At 46.2% G+C, this 27,682-nt stretch overlaps 1 protein-coding gene across 2 annotated transcripts in view; it reads right to left on the bottom strand.

Annotated features, from left to right (window-relative positions):
* The window catches only part of LOC110532780 (SRSF protein kinase 3), a 29,289-nt gene extending 4,708 nt beyond the window's left edge, over nucleotides 1-24,581 (bottom strand). The window contains exons 1-14 of one of the 2 annotated variants that reach the window (XM_036988900.1): nucleotides 24,480-24,581; nucleotides 23,780-23,834; nucleotides 15,312-15,448; nucleotides 13,985-14,093; nucleotides 13,462-13,549; nucleotides 13,117-13,311; nucleotides 10,303-10,468; nucleotides 10,153-10,178; nucleotides 8,736-8,976; nucleotides 7,750-8,427; nucleotides 6,236-6,336; nucleotides 5,902-6,009; nucleotides 4,647-4,716; nucleotides 2,282-2,374 (exon numbers count right to left, since the gene is read on the bottom strand). In XM_036988900.1, the coding sequence (XP_036844795.1) occupies nucleotides 2,282-2,374; nucleotides 4,647-4,716; nucleotides 5,902-6,009; nucleotides 6,236-6,336; nucleotides 7,750-8,427; nucleotides 8,736-8,976; nucleotides 10,153-10,178; nucleotides 10,303-10,468; nucleotides 13,117-13,311; nucleotides 13,462-13,549; nucleotides 13,985-14,093; nucleotides 15,312-15,448; nucleotides 23,780-23,834; nucleotides 24,480-24,492 (2,080 nt within the window). In that variant the 5' untranslated portion in view covers nucleotides 24,493-24,581. The remainder of the gene's footprint in view (nucleotides 1-2,281; nucleotides 2,375-4,646; nucleotides 4,717-5,901; nucleotides 6,010-6,235; nucleotides 6,337-7,749; nucleotides 8,428-8,735; nucleotides 8,977-10,152; nucleotides 10,179-10,302; nucleotides 10,469-13,116; nucleotides 13,312-13,461; nucleotides 13,550-13,984; nucleotides 14,094-15,311; nucleotides 15,449-23,779; nucleotides 23,835-24,479) is intronic. The other variant, XM_036988899.1, reaches the window with a different exon arrangement.
* Between the last annotated feature and the right edge of the window lie 3,101 nt (nucleotides 24,582-27,682).

Raw genomic sequence — 27,682 nt, 5'->3', positions numbered from 1 at the left:
TAGCAGGTTAGGAGAGCGTTTTCGCTAAGCCGAATCCTTTTTCCTAACCTTAACCTAATTCTCCTAACCTGCTAATAAGTTAAATTCTCCTAACTAGCTGGATCGAAGTGGTGTGTTTTAAAGAGAATCTCTTCCATGGACGTTGATTTTTTGGTCCAAACCCAGTGGGAGGAGGCCGTCCACAAATCCCATAGAGATGGCCCAGTGGGAGGAGGCCATCAACAAGCCCATAGACATGGCCCAGTGGGAGGAGGCCATCAACAAGCCCATAGAGATGGCCCAGTGGGAGGAGGCCATCAACAAGCCCATAGAGATGGCCCAGTGGGAGGAGGCCATCAACAAGCCCATAGAGATGGCCCGGCTCTCTCAACCAGCTGGGTGTTTGCATTTCTATGTGACAGGCGTATGCCCACACTACTACACCCCCCCCCCCCCCCCGGGCAGTACAATAGGCCCCCCTGCCATCCAGCAGTGTGTTCCTGGGCAGTACAATAGGCCCCCTGCCATCCAGCAGTGTGTTCCTGGGCAGTACAATAGGCCCCCTGCCATCCAGCAGTGTGTTCCTGGGCAGTACAATAGGCCCCCTGCCATCCAGCAGTGTGTTCCTGGGCAGTACAATAGGCCCCCCTGGCATCCAGCAGTGTGTTCCTGGGCAGTACAATAGGCCCCCCTGCCATCCAGCAGTGTGTTCCTGGGCAGTACAATAGGCCCCCTGCCATCCAGCAGTGTGTTCCTGGGCAGTACAATAGGCCCCCTGCCATCCAGCAGTGTGTTCCTGGGCAGTACAATAGGCCCCCTGCCATCCAGCAGTGTGTTCCTGGGCAGTACAATAGGCCCCCCTGGCATCCAGCAGTGTGTTCCTGGGCAGTACAATAGGCCCCCTGCCATCCAGCAGTGTGTTCCTGGGCAGTACAATAGGCCCCCTGCCATCCAGCAGTGTGTTCCTGGGCAGTACAATAGGCCCCCCTGGCATCCAGCAGTGTGTTCCTGGGCAGTACAATAGGCCCCCCTGGCATCCAGCAGTGTGTTCCTGGGCAGTACAATAGGCCCCCCTGCCACCCAGCAGTGTGTTCCTGGGCAGTACAATAGGCCCCCCTGCCATCCAGCAGTGTGTTCCTGGGCAGTACAATAGGCCCCCTGCCATCCAGCAGTGTGTTCCTGGGCAGTACAATAGGCCCCCTGCCATCCAGCAGTGTGTTCCTGGGCAGTACAATAGGAATGGCGTGCATCTTACAGATGAGGGCAATAACCTCGTCCCTTGAGAGTCAGAGCTAGTCTCTCCTCCATTTTAGCAAGACATAAATTGCCTACTGCCATAATCAATTTCATAATCAAACTAACACTGTGTATGCAAATGTGCTCAAGCAGGCAATGATTCTGATGTTTTACCTTTGCAGCACCAGCACACCCAGACTACTTTTTACATTCAGTTTTTCTGGGCACACACTGAAAAGTAACTTGACACTTTATCAGAATGCCAGAATTGATTCTACATGTTTGAAACAGCGCTGCTGTCAGTCTGGTAAGTTGCTAGCATGCATTTGCACACTTGCAGTGCACAACTGAACCGAGGCTGTGTTTACATGTGCGTATCGGGGTTCAACCATTTTCTATATGCAGTTCAACATAGCTAGCTTACCGTTTCTTAAATAAAACATTTTCGGCTATGGTGCGTGTTGTAGTCTTGGTTATTCTTAGGTCGATGAAATGTAGCATAGCTAACTGCAGTGTGTCGTCCTGTTGGAGACCTGTCTACCTCGTCTTACTGTAGCTTGCTCTATTGAGTAGCTGTTGGCCTTACAAACATATTTCAGTGCAAAAAGGTGACAAGTCCAATGATCAATTTATGGATGCTGTAGTCTCCTCCTTATCCAACACCGACATATTGAGCTTGAGCTATATGTTAGGTTGGGGCAAGAAGTTGACATTTCTTCACCTAATGCTAAATGACCCTGTTAAAAATCCAGTACGTGGTTCTCGGTAACGGCTGGGGAGCTCATGACGAGAGACGAGGAGTGTGTTGTTTTCCTCCAATCAAGTTGATTGGCAAATGTTCATCAACATTGGTGCCATAGTGGCTTAGATCCGGATGGTCGGGAGATTTGAATTGAACTTCAACCAATCCCTACTATGGTTTGTACCAACTGGACATTGGAATGTTAGCAATTGGGATGGTGGGACTTCTGTTGCGGTCAGAGGACCTTGCCTGCGTTACCCTCCCTACTCTTCCCACACCCCTCCCACGTCCCCCAGGGCAGGCCACAGACACACAGTAGCATACCTCTTCTGGTGAAGTATTCCTGTGAGAATTTCCCACTCAGTGCATAGTGGCGGGGAACTTTCCCCAACAGCTCAATAATCAGAGCTAGGTGGTCTGGAGGCCCGGGGCAGATCACAGAGAGAGAGAGAGAGAGAGAGGGATAGAACGAGGAGAGAGCAGAAAGAGAGGAGGGAGACAAAGTGGAGGAGAGAAAGCAGGGGATACAGGGAAATAGAGGGGATGATGAAGAAGCAGAACAGAGCCAAGTGGCAGCATATTAAGACAAATGGATAAAGATGACGGCGTAATGGCATGAAATGACGCACATGTACGACAAAACCCTGGAATGATTCTAATTCTACAGAGAAAAGCCCACAGTCTCTTTGCCAACCAAACAACTGCAGTGGGCTTTAAGTGCAGAAAGCCTCTGTATTAGTGGACTGAAGCCTTGTGACAATGACCAAAGGAGTTGGGCAAGACGGCACAAACACGTCTGGAGCAGGAGCAAGATACTTGGTTTCTGTTTCACATTAGACACGCCAGTAAGATGGAGAATGGCAATGAAGTCATTCATTGGGGTTAGCTGTTAGAAACTCATCACAGCAGTATACACACACACACAGCCAATCTATAAGGAAGTGTTTGGATGCAAGGTGTGAGCAGTAGGAGATAGATAGCTGTAGCTGACAGCAGAGCCTGAAGACATCATAGAGTAAACTGAAATTCCTCCTTATAAGGCTGCACAAGCCAAGGCATGCCAGTTAGATGTAGCGTAGCCCAGGGCTTTCTCAGCCAACAACACGCCACTGAAACAATCAAGCCACTACAAACTGAAAAAGGTTATTGCACATGCAGATGTGAGCAAAGCATGGTACAGAGGCAGCAAAGGAGGTGGAGAACAGCTGAAGAGTAACGTAGGAATGAGGTGAATGAGGGATGAGTAGGAAAAGGGGTGGGGATATGTGGGCACCATCTTCAGAAATATGGCTCCAATTTGTTATAGTGGAAATAGACACAGGAATGCAAGTAGGTACCCAACATCACATGATCATAGATTTACTCATAACAATAATGTCCAATAAACACCAAACAGGTTTCCTTGGACTAAAAAGCGCTTTCAATGGAAGATCTACACTGAACGTGGTTTTTAGTCCAAGACAAGCCTTAAAATATCTGGGAAACTGGCCCTTTAAAGATGGACTATAACTGCTGCTGCCAACTCTTCTGGAAATATGGCATGACAATGATGGAATAGTTGGCTAAAAGCACAATGTATAGGACCAGGCTAGCTGACGTATGCTAAACCCGGACTCTCCAACCCTGTTCCTGGAGAGCTACCCTCCTGTAGGTTCACTCCAACCCTGTTTCTGGAGAGCTACCCTCCTGTAGGTTCACTCCAACCCTGTTCCTGGAGAGCTACCCTCCTGTAGGTTCACTCCAACCCTGTTCCTGGAGAGCTACCCTCCCTGTAGGTTCACTCCAACCCTGTTTCTGGAGAGCTACCCCCCTGTAGGTTCTCACTCCAACCCTGTTCCTGGAGAGCTACCCTCCTGTAGGTTCACTCCAACCCTGTTCCTGGAGAGCTACCCTCCTGTAGGTTCACTCCAATCCTGTTCCTGGAGAGCTACCCTCCTGTAGGTTCACTCCAACCCTGTTCCTGGAGTTACACTCTCCTGAGAACCTATAGGACGGTAGCTCTCCAGGAACAGGGTTGGAGTGAACCTACAGGACGGTAGCTCTCCAGGAACAGGGTTGGAGTGAGAACCTACAGGATGGTAGCTCTCCAGGAACAGGGTTGGAGTGAGAACCTACAGGATGGTAGCTCTCCAGGAACAGGGTTGGAGTGAGAACCTACAGGACCATAACTCTCCAGGAACAGGGTTTGAGAGCCCAAATGGCTATTCAACTAATATCACTTAAAGGACTTACACAAACCGTGGTGTTTATATTGTCAACTGGACTACTATTCAAATCATACAATAGTGTACCACCAAACTCATTGCACAGTATCGTACCATCGAATACACACCACCTACTGCAAAAAGCATCAGTTGATTTTTAAATCATTAATTTATATTTAGGACCAACTAAAACCCCAAAAGTGATGGAGATTAAATGACAAAGCATTCATATTTTGGTAAAGCTTTTCACAGTAGGCCAATGGTTAATATCACAAATCCAAAATGGCTCTCCCTGGCATATTAGGCAGCTGAAGCAATTTCCAACATATGTACATATCTGCCATTTTCAACATAAAATATAGCTCTACATTCAACATACATTAAAAACAGACTGCTACAGCGTAGAGACAACCATCGAAACACTAAAAACAGGAAAAGACCAGCCTAAGTAGATCCAAATCAAGCAGCAGAGTACGTATCACTACCTTCGTCCCTGGAGTAATCTTCCCCGGAATGGGGCTCAAACAAGTAGTCCCCAGTAGCCAGCTCAAAAGCCTGCAGAGACAAGTAAACAAACTATAAACATAAATAGCAACAAAACACAGACAGGAAACAGACACTATACTGTAGGGAGAAAGACAGTCAGCCATTCTAAATATTATCTACTTCCTGTACAGACGTTCCTCTTCCCGTAAAGTCAAATATCCTTTAATATCCCTAAGTTAGGAAATTTACTTGGCTAGTAAAAAAGGGAATTTTAGTCCTTAACTTTGTGATCCATCTAAGAATTTGTATATTGCTGATTCATGATCTATGTTAGGGTTCGTGCAGATATCCAAGGGTTTGAGACGTTCAGTAATGAGACTGATGAGGTAATAATACATTAACAGAAGACTAATCGACAAGATAACAAAATATCTGAAGTTAGTCAGGGAAATTGAAACTATAAACATTTTCCCGTGGTGCCCCAACTTCCTAGTTAATTACTATTCTGTGATTCTTTGAAATACAGAATACACAGAGAATTGATTTGATAATATACATTTTTCACATTTAATGACAGAAAACGCCACGACAGAGGGCATAGGCCCACCCACTGGGGAGCCTGGCCCAGCCAATCAGAGTTTTTCCACACAAAAGGGGTTTATTACAGACAGAAATACTCCTTCAGACGTTCCCACAGGTGAAGAAGCCGGGGGTCCTGGGCTGGCGTGGTTACACGTGTTCTGTGGTTGTGAGGCCGGTTAGACGTACTGCCAAATTCTCTACAACGACGTCGGAGGCAGTTTATGGTAGAGAAATTAACATAACATTTTCTGGCAACATCTCTGGTGGACATTCCTGCAGTCAGTATGCCAATTGCACGCTCCCTCAAAACTTTAGACTTCTGTGGCATTGTGTCATGTGACAAAACTGCACATTTTAGAGTGAACTTTTATTTTCCCCAGCACAAATTGCATCTGTGTAATGATCATGCTGTTTAATCAGCTTCTTGATATGCCACACCTGTCAGGTGGATGGATTATCTATTGCAAAGGAGAAATGCTCACTAACAGGGATGTAAACAAATTTATGCACAACATTTGAGAGAAATACATTTTTTGTGGGTATGGAACATTTCTGTGATCTTTTATTTCATCTCATGAAACAACATGGGACCAACTCTTTACATGTTGCGTTTATATTTTTGTTCAGTATGTATGCATGTAAAGTGTGTCAGTGGTTGTTGTCCAGTCTTACCATGCAGGCTGTACTCCATATGTCAGCTGGTGTGTTGTAGCCAGAGCCAATGAGCACCTCTAGAGAACGGTACTGTCTCGTCTGAATGTCTTCTGTAAAGTGCTTGTGCTGCGGAGGAGACACAAAGGTCAACGGGACTACTAACTACGGTTTCTGATCTGAGTAGAAACAGTAGTTAGTAGTCCCGTTGACTAAGAGTGAGCATTTCAGTGAGTCTATCAGGAGGGTGCCCATTTTCCATTGCACCAGGCAAGCTCAACTAAGCAGGCAGGCAACATCGATGCCTGGTAGACTTAAGCAGGAAATCCCTTGGGTCATCTGCACAGATACTCACCACCCAGCAGGCGTTCCCCAGGTCTGCTATCTTGACCTTCAGTCTGCCTGCATTCAGTGGCTCCAGGGGGTTGACCAGGAGGTTTCCTGCTGCTAGTTTGGCTGCATCCCCAGAGAGCGCGAGGGAGAGAGAGAGAGCAAGGGGAAGGTGGAGGGAGAGAGAGAGAGAGAGCAAGGGGAAGGTGGAGGGAGAGAGAGAGAGAGAGCAAGGGGAAGGTGGAGGGAGAGAGAGAGAGAGAGCAAGGGGAAGGTGGAGGGAGAGAGAGAGAGAGAGCAAGGGGAAGGTGGAGGGAGAGAGAGAGAGAGAGCAAGGGGAAGGTGGAGGGAGAGAGAGAGAGAGAGCAAGGGGAAGGTGGAGGGAGAGAGAGAGAGAGCAAGGGGAAGGTGGAGGGAGAGAGAGAGAGAGCAAGGGGAAGGTGGAGGGAGAGAGAGAGAGAGCAAGGGGAAGGTGGAGGGAGAGAGAGAGAGAGCAAGGGGAAGGTGGAGGGAGAGAGAGAGAGCAAGGGGAAGGTGGAGGGAGAGAGAGAGAGAGAGAGCAAGGGGAAGGTGGAGGGAGAGAGAGAGAGAGAGAGAGAGAGCAAGGGGAAGGTGGAGGGAGAGAGAGAGAGCAAGGGGAAGGAGAGAGAGAGAGGAAGGGAAAGGCGGAGAGGAAGACAACCAGCCATTTCAACACTGACCTGACAGTAAAATAAAGGACGAACACAAACTACTGTACTTAAAACTCAGGATGAGGCGATCACTTTGTTCAACCATAACTAACCTTCTGGTTGTATCGCTAGAGATAAACATATAGCCATGGAGACAGCTCCACCACAAGGCAGGGCTCTGAAAGTGAGACCATTTTACTTAAATATTTTGCTGTGCGACCTGACATTTTTATTCAGGAGCACCAGTGCGCCTAGAAAAATGATCAGCCCTGCAACGTAGAGCAGCCCAGCAACGTAGAGCAGCCCAGCAACGTAGAGCAGCCCAGCAACGTAGAGCAGCCCAGCAACGTAGAGCAGCCCTGCAACGTAGAGCAGCCCAGCAACGTAGAGCAGCCCAGCAACGTAGAGCAGCCCAGCAACGTAGAGCAGCCCTGCAACGTAGAGCAGCCCTGCAACGTAGAGCAGCCCTGCAACGTAGAGCAGCCCTGCAACGTAGAGCAGCCCTGCAACGTAGAGCAGCCCAGCAACGTAGAGCAGCCCTGCAACGTAGAGCAGCCCTGCAAGGTAGAGCAGCCCAGCAACGGAAAGCAGCCCAGCAACGTAGAGCAGCCCAGCAACGTAGAGCAGCCCTGCAATGTAGAGCAGCCCTGCAACGTAGAGCAGCCCTGCAACGTAGAGCAGCCCTGCAACGTAGAGCAGCCCTTGGGTGCCATGGAGATTCATGAACGTGGTTCTTACAGTAACGACAAAGAAAACGTTGTTACATCAAATGTTTTTTCATTGTGCTCCTATATTTTTTTCAGCTTAGGAACAAACGTGCTCCACCCTGCATAGCAGCGTAATGTTCACAACAAGATGGTCTACTCACCATCCTTTAGACTCTCCTGTTCTCCTCCATACTGGATGTTATCCAGCATCTCTGTGGCCTCCTCCTCCTCCTCCTCCCCATGACTCCTGTTCTGCTCCTCATCCTCCCAACTCCTATCCTGCGCCTCCTCCGTGACTTCCTCCTGATTCTTCTTCTCCTGTTCCTCCTCTTCCGGTGACAGCTCTTCCTCCTCCCGGACCCTGAAGCTTGTTGACTCCATCTCAGATGCTTCTCTCCTTATCTCAGTCACCTTCCTGGGTAGAGCTCCACTCCCCTCACTCTCTGGGGTCTTAGGTTCCTCTGTTTCTGGGGACACCAGGCCGTTACACACGGGTTGAGGAGGTGGAGACTCCTGACCATTTGACACCTTTTTTGACCCCTGTGGGTTTGATAATATTGACTCCTGTGGGTTTGATAATATTGACTCCTGTGGGTTTGATAATATTGACTCCTGTGGGTTTGATAATATTGACTCCTGTGGGTTCGACTCCTGAAGAAGACCGTGATCTTCTGCTGGGTCTGTGTTACCATTGTGTTGGTCTTCCTCCTTCCACTGTGCCTTCCTCTCCTTTGTTTCATCTTCCTCTTCCTCAGGACGAAGGCCGTTAAAGTTCACCTCTACCTCAGTTATTATGCTTTCTGGTACGAACCGCGTAACTTCCGCACCCGCAATGTACGCTGGGTAAACAAGAAAAGAACACATCATTAGATTTAGTGGAGGCTGGACTAGTAGTTCCCTTCTAATTAGTCTGATTCTGTGTTGTTCTTCATCCTGGTCTTGGAGACCCACTGGGTGTGCAGGTTTTTGTCCCAGCCCAGCTGGGCTTGATAATTAGTAGATTAGTCGAGTCAGGTACATCAGTGCTGAGCAAAAAGCCTGTAGAACCCAGTGTGGATCTCCAGGCCCATGATTGAAAAAGACTAATCTAACCAACTTCCCCTTGAGAGACAATACATTTGTAATGAGTTGAATTCCAGACACTCACCGGTTGTGTCTTGGCTGGCTATCTCCTGTAAGGAAACCTGTCTGAGAGGAGCACAATATGTCCGCTGCTGTTTGGAAGAGACTGGAGACTCTGGGTCCTCTTCATCTTCATCCTCCTCATCTCCCCTCCCCGGAGCCTTCTCCATCTCCTCCAGATCCAGAATGCACTTCTCCAACAGCTCCGCCTGACGCTTCTGCTTCTTCTTTAACTTCTTCTTCTTGTTCTTGGACATTTTGGTCGTCTGGAAAAGAGGAAGACAAACAGTGAGCCAGACAGAACACGACAGGGGTTCAGTAACAACGACAGGGGTTTAGTAACAACAACAACAGGGGTTCAGTAACAACGACGACAGGGGTTCAGTAACAACGACAGGGGTTCAGTAACAACAACGACAGGGGTTCAGTAACAACAACGACAGGGGTTCAGTAACAACAACGACAGGGGTTTAGTAACAACAACAGGGGTTTAGTAACAACAACAGGGGTTTAGTAACAACAACAACAGGGGTTTAGTAACAACAGGGGTTTAGTAACAACAACAACAGGGGTTTAGTAACAACGACGACAGGGGTTTAGTAACAACAACAGGGGTTTAGTAACAACAACGACAGGGGTTTAGTAACAACAACAGGGGTTTAGTAACAACAACAGGGGTTTAGTAACAACAGGGGTTTAGTAACAACAACAACAGGGGTTTAGTAACAACAACAGGGGTTTAGTAACAACAACAGGGGTTTAGTAACAACGACGACAGGGGTTCAGTAACAACGACGACAGGGGTTCAGTAACAACAACAGGGGTTCAGTAACAACAACAGGGGTTCAGTAACAACGACGACAGGGGTTCAGTAACAACGACGACAGGGGTTCAGTAACAACGACGACAGGGGTTCAGTAACAACGACGACAGGGGTTTAGTAACAACGACGACAGGGGTTCAGTAACAACGACGACAGGGGTTCAGTAACAACGACGACAGGGGTTTAGTAACAACGACGACAGGGGTTTAGTAACAACAGGGGTTTAGTAACAACAGGGGTTTAGTAACAACAGGGGTTTAGTAACAACAGGGGTTTAGTAACAACAGGGGTTTAGTAACAACAGGGGTTTAGTAACAACAGGGGTTTAGTAACAACAGGGGTTTAGTAACAACAGGGGTTTAGTAACAACAGGGGTTTAGTAACAACAGGGGTTTAGTAACAACAGGGGTTTAGTAACAACAGGGGTTTAGTAACAACAGGGGTTTAGTAACAACAGGGGTTTAGTAACAACAGGGGTTTAGTAACAACAGGGGTTTAGTAACAACAGGGGTTTAGTAACAACAGGGGTTTAGTAACAACAGGGGTTTAGTAACAACAGGGGTTTAGTAACAACAGGGGTTTAGTAACAACAAACAAATCTCAAGCAGAGACAACTTACTGCTTTTGGAGCTGGTGCTGTGCTGACTGAAAAGAGACAGAGCCAAGTAAGAATACAAACCAATAATAACCTTGTGCCCAAACCCAGAAAAAGCAGGGCCTCCCAATAAACTGGAAGTATGTCAGTGTGTACTGTGTGTATAGCCCCTACCTGCGGACCCCGAGGGGGGCGGAGCCCCTGCTTTCTGCCACTCTGTAGCCTCTGCGGCCAGCCTCCTCACATAAGGCTCATTCACCGTCAGCAGGATGTTCTCTGGCTTGATGTCAGTGTGGATGATCTCACACTTGGTGTGAAGGTAGTCCAGGCCTTGGAGAACCTGAATTACATAAATAACATTTGAGTCATTTTGCAGACGCTCTTATCCAGCGTGATTTACTTTCACTGCATTCAATTCAAGGAAGATAAAACAACCACATATCAGATATGGCAAGTAAAAACCTTCAAAACATCCACAAACACTTATAGGGGGAAACAATGTCTCTCATCACACATTGTTTAGATAAATGTGGATTCGTGTAGCTAGCTAGGTAGCACACGCAATATTTGGTTTTGGATTCTGAGATTAGGGTAGCCAAGGTACTAGTTACCCGTCCACGTGTTGCTACTAGTTACCCGTCCACGTGTTGCTACTAGTTACCCGTCCACGTGTTGCTACTAGTTACCCGTCCACGTGTTGCTACTAGTTACCCGTCCACGTGTTGCTACTAGTTACGCGTCCACGTGTTGCTACTAGTTACGCGTCCACGTGTTGCTACTAGTTACGCGTCCACGTGTCGCTCTTGGTGCTACTAGTTACCCGTCAGGTGTCGCTCTTGGTGCTACTAGTTACCCGTCAGGTGTCGCTCTTGGTGCTACTAGTTACCCGTCAGGTGTCGCTCTTGGTGCTACTAGTTACCCGTCAGGTGTCGCTCTTGGTGCTACTAGTTACCCGTCAGGTGTCGCTCTTGGTGCTACTAGTTACCCGTCAGGTGTCGCTCTTGGTGCTACTAGTTACCCGTCAGGTGTTGCTCTTGGTGTTACTAGTTACCCGTCCACGTGTTGCTCTTGGTGTTACTAGTTACCCGTCCACGTGTTGCTACTAGTTACCCGTCCACGTGTTGCTACTAGTTACCCGTCCACGTGTTGCTACTAGTTACCCGTCCACGTGTTGCTACTAGTTACCCGTCCACGTGTTGCTACTAGTTACCCGTCCACGTGTTGCTACTAGTTACCCGTCCACGTGTTGCTACTAGTTACCCGTCCACGTGTTGCTACTAGTTACCCGTCCACGTGTTGCTACTAGTTACCCGTCCACGTGTTGCTACTAGTTACCCGTCCACGTGTTGCTACTAGTTACCCGTCACGTGTCGCTCTTGGTGCTACTAGTTACCCGTCAGGTGTCGCTATTGGTGCTACTAGTTACCCGTCAGGTGTCGCTCTTGGTGCTACTAGTTACCCGTCAGGTGTTGCTCTTGGTGCTACTAGTTACCCGTCACGTGTCGCTCTTAGTGCTACTACAGTGCCATGCGAAAGTATTCGGGCCCCTTGAACTTTGCGACCTTTTGCCACATTTCAAGCTTCAAACATAAAGATATAAAACTGTATTTTTTTGTGAAGAATCAACAACAAGTGGGACACAATCATGAAGTGGAACGACATTTATTGGATATTTCAAACTTTAACAAATCAAAAACTGAAAAATTGGGCGTGCAAAATTATTCAGCCCCTTTACTTTCAGTGCAGCAAACTCTCTCCAGAAGTTCAGTGAGGATCTCTGAATGATTCAATGTTGACCTAAATGACTAATGATGATAAATACAATCCACCTGTGTGTAATCAAGTCTCCGTATAAATGCACCTGCACTGTGATAGTCTCAGAGGTCCGTTAAAAGCGCAGAGAGCATCATGAAGAACAAGGAACACACCAGGCAGGTCCGAGATACTGTTGTGAAGAAGTTCAAAAGACGGATTTGGATACAAAAAGATTTCCCAAGCTTTAAACATCCCAAGGAGCACTGTGCAAGCGATAATATTGAAATGGAAGGAGTATCAGACCACTGCAAATCTACCAAGACCTGGCCGTCCCTCTAAACTTTCAGCTCATACAAGGAGAAGATTGATCAGAGATGCAGCCAAGAGGCCCATGATCACTCTGTATGAACTGCAGCTGAGGTGGGAGACTCTTTCCATGGGACAACAATCAGTCGTATATTGCACAAATCTGGCCTTTATGGAAGAGTGGCAAGAAGAAAGCCATTTCTTAAAGATATCCATAAAAAGTGTGGTTTAAAGTTTGCCACAAGCCACCTGGGAGATACACCAAACATGTGGAAGAAGGTGCTCTGGTCAGATGAAACCAAAATTTAACTTTTTGGCAACAATGCAAAACGTTATGTTTGGCGTAAAAGCAACACAGCTCATCACCCTGAACACAACATCCCCACTGTCAAACATGGTGGTGGCAGCATCATGGTTTGGGCCTGCTTTTCTTCAGCAGGGACAGGGAAGATGGTTAAAATTGATGGGAAGATGGATGGAGCCAAATACAGGACCATTCTGGAAGAAAACCTGATGGAGTCTGCAAAAGACCTGAGACTGGGACGGAGATTTGTCTTCCAACAAGACAATGATCCAAAACATAAAGCAAAATCTACAATGGAATGGTTCAATAATAAACATATCCAGGTGTTAGAATGGCCAAGTCAAAGTCCAGACCTGAATCCAATCGAGAATCTGTGGAAAGAACTGAAAACTGCTGTTCACAAATGCTCTCCATCCAACCTCACTGAGCTCGAGCTGTTTTACCCGCCACGTGTTGCTCTTGGTACTAGTTACCTGGCGTATGTTGCTCTTGCTACTAGTTACCTGGCGTATGATGCTCTTGCTACTAGTTACCTGGCGTATGATGCTCTTGCTACTAGTTACCTGGCGTATGTTGCTCTTGCTACTAGTTACCTGGCGTATGTTGCCCTTGCTACTAGTTACCTGGCGTATGATGCTCTTGACGCAGGGCAGAGGAAGGCCCTGGTAGTTGGACTTGATGATCCACTTCAGTAGGTGATGCCCCAGCACCTCAAACACCATGCACACATGAGTCCCGTTAACGCCGGAGATCTTGAAGTCATCCAGTAGCTGAACCACCATCTCCCTCTTGGGATCGTCAGGGTCCGTGTTTCTCACCTACGAAGCAAAGCCAGGAAAAAAAAAAACTTATCAGAACAAATGTGTCTGACAGGAAAATAGAGGAGAATATAAAGGGAGGCATTTTACAGATGAAAACATCAGCCTGATGTTATGTTGGGTATAAATTACTGTTAGGGTAGTACTCACCGATCTGAGCAGTTTGATCTCATCCACGGCTGTTTCGGTGTAATGCTCTGCACTCTTCACAACCTTCATAGCCACAAACCGCTTCACCCTACAACACAGACTGTCAAGTCAGTCAAGCTGACACAGAAGACAGTCTCTCTGTCCCAAATGCACCCTATTCCTTATATAGCCCAATACTTACAGTGGGGGAAAAAAGTTTTTAGTCAGCCACCAATTGTGCAAGTTCTCCCACTTAAAAAGATGAGGCCTGTAATTTTCATCATAGGTACACTTCAACTATGACAGACAAAACGAGAAAAAAAATTCTCCAGAAAATCACATTGTAGGATTTGCAAATGATGGTGGAAAATAAGTATTTTTTTAAGTGTGAGAACTTGCACAATTGGTGGCTGACTAAATACTTTTTTTTGCCCCACTGTATGGCTGTGAGCCAATACAGTGCCATTTCAAAATGTGCTCAAAGAACACATCCACCTTTTTCATGTGTGTTAACAGAGAGAAACAGAGGAGAAGAAGCTCTTACTGTATGTCCCAGGCCAGCCACACAGTGGAGAAGTGTCCCCAGCCCAGCTTCCTGATCACATGGTACCTCCCATTGAACAGGTCTCCTATCTTCACATGGTGGTAGCCACCTAGACAAACAGGAGAGGGAGAATGGAGACAGAAGAAAAGCAAGTTCAGTCATTATTTTGTTATTAGGACTAATAATGTGAAGAGAAAAAAAAGATATATATATATATAACACACACTGAAATAAAATACTAACATGCAATAATTTCAACAATTTTACTGAGTTACAGTACATGTAAGGAAATCAGTTAATTTAATAAATAAATTAGGCCCTAATCTATGGATATCACATGACTGGGCAGGGGTACAGCCATGGGTGGCAATAGGCTCATCCACTAAGGAGCCAGGCCCACCCACTGGGATGCCAAGCGCAGCCAATCAGAATATGTTTTTCCCCACAAAAAGAGCTTTATTACAGACAGAAATACTCCTCAGTTTCATCAGCTGTACGTTGTGAGGCGGGTTGGACATACTGCCAAATTCTCTATAGCAATTTTTAAGGCGGCTTATGGTAGAGAAATCAACATCTCTGGTGGACATTCCTGCAGTCAGCATGCCAACTGCACGCTCCCTCAAAACCTAAGACATCTGTGGCATTGTGTCATGTGACAACTACACATTTTAGAGTGGCCTTTTATTGTCCCCAGCACAAGGTGCATCGATGTATTGATTACGCTGTTTATTCAGCTTCTTGATATGCCACACCTGTGAGGTGGATGGTTTATCTTTGCAAAGGAGAAATGTTCACTAACAGGGATGTCAACAAATTTCTACACAAAATAAGAAATTTCAGCTTTTTCTGCATATGAAACATCTCTGGGATCTTTTATTTCATTAAAATGTAAATGTGAGGGCCTTCCGGGTGGTGCAGTGGTTAAGGGCGCTGTACTGCAGCGCCAGCTGTGCCACCAGCACAGCTGTTAAGAAGATAGTGCTTCTTGTTTGGGTTGTGTATCGGAGGACGCATGACTTTCAACCTTCGTCTCTCCCGAGCCCGTACGGGAGTTGTAGCGATGAGACAAGATAGTAGCTACTACAACAATTGGATACCACGAAATTGGGGAGAAAAAGGGGTAAAATTAAAATATTTGTTTATTTTTAAAGTAAATGTGTGAAATTTGCATTTAAGTTTTGTAACTCTGTCGGTATTTCACTTATTTTCACCCAGATCCGGGTTCCGTGGCAATCGAGTGGATCAGAGTTCCGTGGCAACCGAGTGTAGTCTCGGGGTACTTCCTGGAAGACCTCTAGGACATCGAGTGTATATAAGGGCAACTCACCTTTGCAGTAGTCGTTGGGGTCTTCCTGCTCCTCGTCATCAGAGCCTAGGATCTCCTCAGGCTCATCTGGCTCCTGGGGAGAGGCCTCTGGCTGGGGCTGCTGCTGGGCTGCTGTCCCTCTGGGGTGGGCAGGATGCCTGGAAGACACACATGAATGTTATGACGGTATAATAACAGAACATAGTGCCTTCAGAAAGTATTCATACCCCTTGACTTATTCCACATTCTTGTTACAGCCTGAATTCAAAATGGATTAAATATACTTTTCACCCACCTACACACAACACTCCAGAATGACAAATTGAAAATATGTTTTAGACAATCTCGCAAATATATTATTAAAAAAAATACAGAAATCGAATTTACACAAGTATTCACACCCCTTTGCTAGGCCACTCCAAATTTGAGCTCCGGTGCAGTTAACTTCGTTTGATCATTCTTGAGACGTCGTTACAACTTGGAGTCCACCTGTAGCCAATTCAATTGTTTGGACGTAATATAAGAAGCAACACAACCTGTCTTTATAAAAAGGTCCTGTTGTAAACAGTGCATGTCAGTGCAGAAACTATAGCGTGAAATCCAAGGAATTGTCCGTAGATCTCTGAGATAGATAGGGGTAGCAGGTAGCCTTGTGGTTAAAGCGTTGGGCCAGTAACGGAAAAGTTGCTAGATCAAAACCCCGAGCTGACAAGGTTAAAAATCTGTCGTTCTGCCCCTTAACAAGGCAGTTAACCCACTGTTCCTAGGCCGCCATTGTAAATAAGAATTTGTTTTTAACTGACTTGCCTAGTTTAATAAAATAAATTAATAGAATTGTGATGAGGCATATCTGGGGAAAGGGTTTTAAAAGAGTCTATAGAGCTGTAAGTTTCCAAGAGCACAGTGGTCTCCATCATTGGGTAATATAAAACATATGTAACTACCCAGACTCTGATTAGAGCCGGCCGTCTGACCAAACTACGCAACAGGGCAAGAAGGACCTTGGTCAGGGAGGTGACCAAGAACCCAATGACCACTCTGACAGAACTACAGAGTTCCTAGGCTGAGGTGGGAGAACCTTCCAGAAGGACAACAGTCTCTATCTGGGATTTAAGGGAGAGTGGCCAGACGGACGCCACTCCTGAGAAAAATGGTACATGACAGCATGCTTGGAGTTTGCAATTAGGCACGTGAGAGACTTCGAGCATAAAGATTATGGTCTAATGAGAAATAAAATGGAACTTTGGCCTGAATGCAAATCGCCACGTCTAGAGAAAACCAGGGACAGCTCGTCACCCATCTAACACCATCCCTACCGTGAAGCATGGTGGTGGCAGCACCATCCCTTTTCATAAAAATAGACATTTTCCCTTGGATGACAAACGTTTCCCCCTAGAGATGAGTGACTTGCCTTGGCATTTACACTGACATTTGATACAGGACTGTTGCCCTTTCCATTCAAGACATCCCAAAGCAGTGACAGCCAGCTAACTGCCTTACTGCTCTCAAAATAAACTCTAAAATAAACTCTAACTAAAGTTATTCACATACATAGGATGACTGCAGTGAGGATATCCATTGTTTAGAAAAATACAAAAAGTATTTGCCAGAACTCTAGGCTGTGTTGTTCTGGGTGCAGACGAGACTAGGCTGCGTTGTTCTGGGTGCAGACGAGACTAGGCTGTGTTGTTCTGGGTGCAGAGGAGACTAGGCTGCGTTGTTCTGGGTGCAGAGGAGACTAGGCTGCGTTGTTCTGGGTGCAGAGGAGACTAGGCTGCGTTGTTCTGGGTGCAGAGGAGACTAGGCTGTGTTGTTCTGGGTGCAGAGGAGACTAGGCTGTGTTGTTCTGGGTGCAGAGGAGACTAGGCTGCGTTGTTCTGGGTGCAGAGGAGACTAGGCTGCGTTGTTCTGGGTGCAGAGGAGACTAGGCTGCGTTGTTCTGGGTGCAGACGAGACTAGGCTGTGTTGTTCTGGGTGCAGAGGAAACTAGGCTGTGTTGTTCTGGGTGCAGATGAGACTAGGCTGTGTTGTTCTGGGTGCAGAGGAGACTAGGCTGTGTTGTTCTGGGTGCAGAGGAGACTAGGCTGCGTTGTTCTGGGTGCAGAGGAGACTAGGCTGTGTTGTTCTGGGTGCAGAGGAGACTAGGCTGCGTTGTTCTGGGTGCAGAGGAGACTAGGCTGCGTTGTTCTGGGTGCAGAGGAGACTAGGCTGTGTTGTTCTGGGTGCAGACGAGACTAGGCTGTGTTGTTCTGGGTGCAGAAACTGCCATAAGTTCTGATAATGCCTTAATGAGCCGGGCATTTCCACCATCCATTATGTCACGCTTCAGTTAACCCGTGCTGCGAACTTCATCGTTCTCCTGCTGCTATAAATATAGCAGCACAGCAGATAGGCATTACATAACATAGGACGTCTGCAATGTGTGATGGCATAGTGTGGGTCGGCTTGGCTGTTGGGGATAAACCACAACCATCTTCATCCTTTCTATAATAGGACAAGGGCTGCACATTTTGGGGAACATTCAGGAGGAGGAAAGTTTCCGTGGTAATTAAACAGGAATATATGGGAATTAACGGAAATATATGCAAATTAATATTAATACCATTTAAAATGTAGATATTTAACGTATCATATGGAGACAGAAACATAAATCTTATCATAAGTAGACACTTGCAAATGATTAAATCCGTCCAATAGAAAAATATATATAATTTAATAACTAATTAAATGAGGTGACTCTTCACATGGGATGATTTCACTGAACAACAAAAGAAAGGGAATATTGAATGATCCCCAATGATCCATCACATCTCCCAAAATCGTTTTCAACATACATCTGTAAAATGATAGTCTAGAAACTAAAGCTTTGGTTGTCTTCCTCTCAGGCTTCCATGTCTTCTCCCTGAACCTCCTCAATGTCCACCTCTTGAACGTCAGACTCTGAGGCCTCATCTTCACTGTCACTTTCCAACCTTGTTGAGGATGGCTCGTTGTCAGGTTAAAAAAGCCTCAAATTTGCCCAGATGGCCACCATTTTGTAAACTCTTGTATTGGTCCGCCTGTTGCATAATTTGGTGTGTGTGTTCCCCGGAAAGGACCAGTTGCGCTCTGAGGCGGCTGATGTTGATGGGATTTGGAGGATGATGGAGGCAACAGGGGAAAGAGCTTCAGATCCACAAAGTCCCCTCCACCAGGTGGCTGATGAGATATGTTGGCATGACTGCCATATTGCATCTCCATCCCAAAGCCCTTGCTTAGAAGTGTACTTTTCCAGACTGCCAAGAACCTTTCCCTCGTCCAGATCGTGGCGAGACACGGTAGTGATGACACCATAGGCCTTGTTGATCTCTGCACCAGACAGGATGCTCATTTTCACCTCCAATAGAAGTAGAGGGACTTTTGTCAGAGGTTGCTTGTTTAGCGCAGAGGGAACTTTATGCACTTGGCCAGATGATTCTGTATCTTTGTTGCATTCTCCACATATGATTTGGCACAGTATTTGCAAATGTACACAGCTTTTCCTTCTACATTAGGCTGCAGTGAAATGTCTCCACACACCAGATAGTGCCCGTGGCATTGTCCTGTAAAGATTGGAAAAAAATTAAACATGTATGGAAACATGTGAATTAACACTCCTCAGTTAGCAGGCTCAAGCTAGCAAAACCCCACATGGTAGCAAAAACTAACTAGCAGAAATTGTCAACAAATTAAAAATGATTTCAACTCACTTTGCTGTAGGCTACTATTTACTAGTTAACAAAAAAATCATGCATGTCATAAAATATATTCACCCCACCCAGTATTATAATCAAAACTTACCAGAATGCATGTAGTCCTTGGCTCAGACAGTGTGGTAGTGTGGGCTCAATAGCATCTCATTAGTGGGCAAGATCTTGAGAATCAGCTGTACATGCAGAGGGTTGCAATTCCATTGAATTGCGGATGGTTTAACCAAAATATGCCACAAGACCTAGAATTGCCTTTTGTGTATCCCACAAAAAAAGGTTCACTGTTATAAGCTAACTTTTTTTGATGAATTTACGCAAAATTCCACAAATTCCCGGGCTTAACTTTCCATGGAAAACTCCCACGAAAAATACCACAAATTTACCAGAACGTTTCCAACCCTTTGCAACCCTAAACAGGATTTACTAAAATACTGTACATCATTCACAGTATTCATTATGGGTGTTATAGGATTACTTGAGGTCTAATGTCATTCTGGACAGGGCCAAGAGTCACCAACATGTGTACTAAACTTGTGTACCTGTCGTGGGATGCTTTAATCTGACCCAGTTACTTCTGGCCGCTTTAAATCTTGTGATATATAATTAGGGACTGGTTTACTGTAGACCTGGGACACCAATTAACAAATTAACTGAGTACAAGTAACTGTCAGATGGAAACAAAACAAAAACAGAAGTGCATTCAGACCCCCAGGAGTGGCCCTGCTGTATGGATTCAGACCCCCAGGAGTGGCCCTGCTGTATGGATTCAGACCCCCAGGAGTGGCCCTGCTGTATGCATTCAGACCCCCAGGAGTGGCCCTGCTGTATGGATTCAGACCCCCAGGAGTGGCCCTGCTGTATGGATTCAGACCCCCAGGAGTGGCCCTGCTGTATGGATTCAGACCCCCAGGAGTGGCCCGGCTGTATGGATTCAGACCCCCAGGAGTGGCCCTGCTGTATGGATTCAGACCCCCAGGAGTGGCCCTGCTGTATGGATTCAGACCCCCAGGAGTGGCCCTGCTGTATGGATTCAGACCCCCAGGAGTGGCCCTGCTGTATGGATTCAGACCCCCAGGAGTGGCCCTGCTGTATGGATTCAGACCCCCAGGAGTGGCCCTGCTGTATGGATTCAGACCCCCAGGAGTGGCCCTGCTGTATGGATTCAGACCCCCAGGAGTGGCCCTGCTGTATGGATTCAGACCCCCAGGAGTGGCCCTGCTGTATGGATTCAGACCCCCAGGAGTGGCCCTGCTGTATGGATTCAGACCCCCAGGAGTGGCCCTGCTGTATGGATTCAGACCCCCAGGAGTGGCCCTGCTGTATGGATTCAGACCCCCAGGAGTGGCCCGGCTGTATGGATTCAGACCCCCAGGAGTGGCCCGGCTGTATGGATTCAGACGCTCATATCTGACTTGGGCGTGCCGTGGTCAGAGTCACAACCACACACAGGTGTGATGTCATGAGCTAATAATATCAATATTTACATAGTGACATTTCCAGAAACGCTGCATTCCTCCTGCCTACAGAGAATAGACACGCCGTATTCCTCCTGCCTACAGAGAATAGACACGCCGTATTCCTCCTGCCTACAGAGAATAGACACGCCGTATTCCTCCTGCCTCCAGAGAATAGACACATCGTATTCCTCCTGCCTCCAGAGAATAGACACGCCGTATTCCTCCTGCCTACAGAGAATAGACACGCCGTATTCCTCCTGCCTCCAGAGAATAGACACGCCGTATTCCTCCTGCCTCCAGAGAATAGACACGCTGTATTCCTCCTGCCTCCAGAGAATAGACACGCTGTATTCCTCCTGCCTCCAGAGAATAGACACGCCGTATTCCTCCTGAGAATAGACACGCTGTATTCCTCCTGCCTCCAGAGAATAGACACGCCGTATTCCTCCTGCCTCCAGAGAATAGACACGCTGTATTCCTCCTGCCTCCAGAGAATAGACACGCCGTATTCCTCCTGAGAATAGACACGCTGTATTCCTCCTGCCTCCAGAGAATAGACACGCCGTATTCCTCCTGCCTCCAGAGAATAGACACGCTGTATTCCTCCTGCCTCCAGAGAATAGACACGCTGTATTCCTCCTGCCTCCAGAGAATAGACACGCTGTATTCCTCCTGCCTCCAGAGAATAGACACGCTGTATTCCTCCTGCCTCCAGAGAATAGACACGCTGTATTCCTCCTGCCTCCAGAGAATAGACACGCTGTATTCCTCCTGCCTACAGAGAATAGACACGCTGTATTCCTCCTGCCTCCAGAGAATAGACACGCTGTATTCCTCCTGCCTCCAGAGAATAGACACGCTGTATTCCTCCTGCCTCCAGAGAATAGACACGCTGTATTCCTCCTGCCTACAGAGAATAGACACGCTGTATTCCTCCTGCCTACAGAGAATAGACACGCTGCATTCCTCCTGCCTACAGAGAATAGACACGCTGCATTCCTCCTGCCTACAGAGAATAGACACGCTGTATTCCTCCTGCCTACAGAGAATAGACACGCTGTATTCCTCCTGCCTACAGAGAATAGACACGCTGCATTCCTCCTGCCTACAGAGAAAAGACACGCTGTATTCCTCCTGCCTACAGAGAATAGACACGCTGTATTCCTCCTGCCTACAGAGAATAGACACGCTGTATTCCTCCTGCCTACAGAGAATAGACACGCTGTATTCCTCCTGCCTCCAGAGAATAGACACGACCAGAGGCCATATAGTTCAAACACTCAAAGCCTGTAATGAATCAACTGCTGCTATGGAAACCAAAAGGACAGGTGCCATTCAAAGTCTTGTCAGAAACTTCACACAAAGCATGCCCTGCATTGTCTATATCACCACCATGCAGAGTCAGAACAATGCACTAGGCCTACTGTGTACACAAAACATTAAGAACACCTTAATATTGGGTTGACACAAACCGGTGCGCCTGGCACCTACAACGCCCCTCTGAATGGCACACACAAACCGGTGCGCCTGGCACCTACAACGCCCCTCTGAATGGCACACACAAACCGGTGCGCCTGGCACCTACAACGCCCCTCTGAATGGCACACACAAACCGGTGCGCCTGGCACCTACAACGCCCCTCTGAATGGCACACACAAACCGGTGCGCCTGGCACCTACAACGCCCCTCTGAATGGCACACACAAACCGGTGCGCCTGGCACCTACAACGCCCCTCTGAATGGCACACACAAACCGGTGCGCCTGGCACCTACAACGCCCCTCTGAATGGCACACACAAACCGGTGCGCCTGGCACCTACAACGCCCCTCTGAATGGCACACACAAACCGGTGCGCCTGGCACCTACAACGCCCCTCTGAATGGCACACACAAACCGGTGCGCCTGGCACCTACAACGCCCCTCTGAATGGCACACACAAACCGGTGCGCCTGGCACCTACAACGCCCCTCTGAATGGCACACACAAACCGGTGCGCCTGGCACCTATAACGCCCCTCTGAATGGCACACACAAACCGGTGCGCCTGGCACCTACAACGCCCCTCTGAATGGCACACACAAACCGGTGCGCCTGGCACCTACAACGCCCCTCTGAATGGCACACACAAACAATTAATCTCAAAGATTAAAAATCCTTATTTAACCACCTGTCTCCTCCCCTTCATCTACACTGATTGAAGTGGATTTAACAAGTGACATCAGTAAGGGATCATAGCTTTCACCTGGATCCACCTGGTCAGTCTGTCATGAAAACAGGAACCCCTCAACCCCTCTTGGAAAGAGGAGAGGTGTAGGCTGTGTCTTTGGCGTGTAAGAAGAGAGAGCAATAGTAATGGCGTCTTTTTCTAGGCAACAACTCAGCCATAGCTCGTTGGTCAAAGCCAATGGGGAAATTAATGTTTATTTACATTTTTTTATAAACACTGAAAATAAGGCCTGTGGTAAACAAGCATAGGAGATCTGACTCATATAATCAGAACAAAACATAAGATCTCATCAGCCTAGGATAACCTCAGACCTTCACTTCAGCATTTATCCCAACACCGTATTCTTCCTCATAGTAATGGTTGAACGAAAAGGTGTTGTGTTCCTGAATGTTCCAGTCTCCTTCCTGACTTAAATCTGCTTTTTTTTTTTTTTTTTTATAATCGGAGACCAGGTTTGACAATTGCTGTCCATCAATGATTCCCAACCAGATTGACTGAGTGAGGAATTTTTTACAAAAACAATGGATATACAGTATGTTACCCTAACAGTTGTGCACGGTCGGTAGATTAGTATTCAAAACAATTCACAGCTGTCAAAGGGTGCTTCACCAAGTATTAACTATGGGATGTGAAGACAATCAATAAAACCTCATTTTGTATTTCTAAGTGGAATAGGTTGAATAGATCGATTGGGTGAATGTAATCACTTTTTATTTTAAGGCAGCAAAATGTGAAGACTGTTCAAGGGGTGTGGAGAGTTTCACACAGAACTGTACTTCAACCTAAATAAATAATGAACTAGGTGTTATGGTGTGTGTGTGGTAGAAAAAACGGATGGCTATTGCAAACTCAGAACAGTCTGCTGTGCAAGTCTGGAGTGGACAGCACGTGTAGTCTAGTAGTAATGTGACTGTCACAGACCACAACGTCAGTACTTTTTAGCACACCACGGAAACTGGACCTTTGGGCCTCGAGCTGATTCAACGCCTTGGTAAAAAAAAACAACAACAACAAATGACTAGGTCATTAGACACATGTTTGTTGGCCAGTATGTTTGTGCATTGCAGAATGACTCACTTCTTGCTGGACTTCTTCGCTTTTGCCCTCTTCTTCCTCGCTTGAAGAGCTAAAACTAATGCAATGAAAGAGATGTATTCAATATCTAGGTAGCCATCACTTCAGCAGTATATTTATCTAGCTCTGTCCATGTAGTGACTCACTGGACGAAACGTTATGACATCTGAAAGCTGGCCTGTGAGCCAACTAGCAAATTAATTATTAGCCAGCTAACATTAGCCACAGTTGTTAGCTAACTATAGACAAAATTAAATTGTGGTCGCATTAGCTTACATAAGTGAGCTACTGGTTGAAGATATTCAATAACGTCCTCTTTTAAAAAGGAAGAGACAACTGCGATGTTTGGCCAGCTAACTAGCGTGCAACCACCACTCACTGAATATCTGCTCATGCCAATCGCACAAACAAATACATGACTCCGTCCACGTTTACTCAATTACTTTATCATAGTTTGCAATGACATTAAAATCAATGGATTGTAGTTAAGGGGTCAGGTTGATGGTACTAGCTTAGTTAGCATTAGCTAGCTGCGCCAGTGCGTTCAGGGGACATGCAATTCCACAAAACATTTCGTACATAAAGAGTACGTCGATACAATGAACAGTAACTTTAAATACGACACTAAAATCACGTTTGTTCATATATATTATGTGAACACCAAACAGATTAATTGTGTATTTTATGCCTTTATAACAATTACCTTTTCTCTCCATGTTGGTCGGGAAGCTCGCGTTCTGCCAACAGCACAAACGATGACGTCACGTGCATATGTAATGACAAAACCTTCAAATTAAAAGCCCACGTTTCAACACCAACAAAACCGACGCGTACGCAACTATGTGACAAACAGACGGGGTTGGCTTGGATTGTTGACAACATATAAACTATATTTGGTCTCCAATGTTTGTTGAAAACATAAATACATCTCCATAGACAAACATTGGCAGTAGAATGGCCTGTACAGAAGAGCTCATTGACTTTCAACATGGCACAGTTCATCATATTTCTGCACTGCTAGAGGTGCCTGGTCAACTGTAAGTGCTGTTATTGTGAAGTGGAAACGTCTAGGAGCAACAACGGCTCAGCCACGAAGTGGTAGGCCACACAAGCTCACAGAACGGGACCGCCGAGTGCTGAGGTACGTAGTGCATAAAAATCATCTGTCCTTGGTTGCAACACTCACTACCGAGTTCCAAACTGCCTCTGGAAGCAACTTCAGCACACAAGAACTGTTTGTCGGGAGCTTCATGAAATTGGTTTCCATGGCCGAGCAGCCGCACACAAATCTAAGATCGCCATGTACAATGCCAAGTGTCAGCTGGAGTCGTGTAAAGCTCACCGCCATTGGACTCTGGAGCAGTGGAAACGCGTTCTCTAGTGTGATGAATCACACTTCACCATCTGGCAGTCCGACAGAAGAATCTGGGTTTGGCAGATGCCAGGAGAACGCTACCTACCTGAATGCATAGTGTCAATTGTCTAGTTTAGTGGAGGAGGAATAATGGTATGGGGCTGTTTTTCATTGTTCGGGCTAGGTCCCTTAGTTCCAGTGCAGGGAATCTTAACTCTACAACATACAATGACATTCTAGACAATTCTGTGCTTTCAACTTTTCTGTAACAGTTTGGGGAAGGCCCTTTCCTGTTTCAGCATGACAATGCCCCCGCAAAAAGCGATTTCCACACAGAAATGGTTTGTCGAGATCAATGTGGAAGAACTTGACTGGCCTGCACAGAGCCCTGACCTCAACTACATCGAACACCTTTGGGATTAAATGGAATGCTGACTGCAAGCCAGACCTAATCGCCCAACATCAGTGCCCGACCTCACTAATGCTCTTGTGGCTGAATGGAATTAAGTCCCTGCAGCAATGTTCCAACGTCTAGTGGAAAGCCTTCCCAGAAGAGTGGAGGCTGTTATAGCAGCAAAGAGGGGGGACCAACTCCATATTAATTCCCATGAATTTGGAATGAGATGTTCGACGAGCAGCTGTCCACGTACATTTGGTCATGTAGTGTATCTGGCCAACCAGCACCACAACAACTCACATGCTTCTGCCCCATTTAAGTATGCACATCCTTTTAGTAATGTTTTCAGCTAACATCTATAACTGCTTCAATATATATATATATATATATATATATATATATATATATATATATATATATATATATATATATTCAATCAATGGCCACTTTTATTGTGGTAATAAAATGCAATAAGTAATTTATCAAAACAAATAAATGTTATTTTTTAAGACCAATAATGAAAAAAAATACAAACGTTGAGACTGGTATGTTAAGGATATTGTGCTGTAGAGAAAAAAAACTCACAATCGGTCTCAGCTAGTAGGGTGGAAATGATTCAGTAATGTCTCTACTAACCAAATATCATTTGTTGTTTAGGGGGACTGTGTCACACAGACTGCTGCTGGCTTTTTACTCTGCCCTCTCCATTGCTTTTTACTCTGCCCTCTCCATTGCGTTTAACTCTGCCCTCTCCATTGCTTTTTACTCTGTCCTCTCCATTGCGTTTAACTCTGCCCTCTCCATGGCTTTTTACTCTGTCCTCTCCATTGCTTTTTACTCTGCCCTCTCCATTGCGTTTTACTCTGCCCTCTCCATTGCTTTTTACTCTGCCCTCTCCATTGCTTTTTACTCTGTCCTCTCCATTGCTTTTTACTCTGTCCTCTCCATTGCTTTTTACTCTGCCCTCTCCATGGCTTTTTACTCTGTCCTCTCCATTGCTTTTTACTCTGTCCTCTCCATTGCTTTTTACTCTGCCCTCTCCATTGCGTTTTACTCTGCCCTCTCCATTGCTTTTTACTCTGTCCTCTCCATTGCTTTTTACTCTGCCCTCTCCATTGCGTTTTACTCTGCCCTCTCCATTGCTTTTTACTCTGCCCTCTCCATTGCTTTTTACTCTGCCCTCTCCATTGCTTTTTACTCTGTCCTCTCCATTGCTTTTTACTCTGCCCTCTCCATTGCGTTTTACTCTGCCCTCTCCATTGCTTTTTACTTCGCCCTCTCCATTGCTTTTTACTCTGCCCTCTCCATTGCTTTTTACTCTGCCCTCTCCATTGCTTTTTACTCTGCCCTCTCCATTGCTTTTTACTCTGCCCTCTCCATTGCTTTTTACTCTGTCCTCTCCATTGCTTTTTACTTCGCCCTCTCCATTGCTTTTTACTCTGCCCTCTCCATGGCTTTTTACTCTGTCCTCTCCATGGCTTTTTACTCTGCCCTCTCCCATTGCTTTTTACTCTGTCCTCTCCATTGCTTTTTACTTCGCCCTCTCCATTGCTTTTTACTCTGCCCTCTCCATTGCCCCCAATGGAGCTCGTCAGTTTGTAGTCCTAAAACCTGGAAAGGAGTTACCTCTGTTTTTTTCAGTCATTCATATGGGGAAAATGAATTAGGAAAGAATAGGGCATTGGGATTAACGCGAAAGAAAGATCTGACGTTAACACAGGCTTGGGAGATCTTATACGTTTATGAAATATCAAATCAAATTGTATTAGTCACATACGCCAAATACAACAGGTGTAGTAGACCTTACAGTGAAATGCTTACTTACGAGCCCCCAACCAACAGCGCAGTTTCAAAAAATACGGATAAGAATAAGAGATAAAAGTAAAAAGCCATTAAAGACGAGCAGTAAAAAATAACAGTATTTTCAGGGGGGTGCCGGTACAGACTCAGTCAGTTAATATGACCTTTATGAATTATGAAGCAATTATGTGCTTTTTATGATTCCATAAATGCTTCAAAATGAACAAAAAAGTTACGTTAGCTCATGAAGATGATCTCATGGAACAAAACGTTTAAGATTTTCCAAGTCTGTGTTTACCACAGACCTTATGTGCAGCATTTATCCAAACATCCTACAACAACAAAAAAAACATGA

The sequence above is a fragment of the Oncorhynchus mykiss genome, chromosome 9 (genome assembly GCF_013265735.2).
Source record: "Oncorhynchus mykiss isolate Arlee chromosome 9, USDA_OmykA_1.1, whole genome shotgun sequence".
Lineage (NCBI taxonomy): Eukaryota > Metazoa > Chordata > Actinopteri > Salmoniformes > Salmonidae > Oncorhynchus > Oncorhynchus mykiss.
This window is presented reverse-complemented; position numbering and strand designations above follow the sequence as displayed.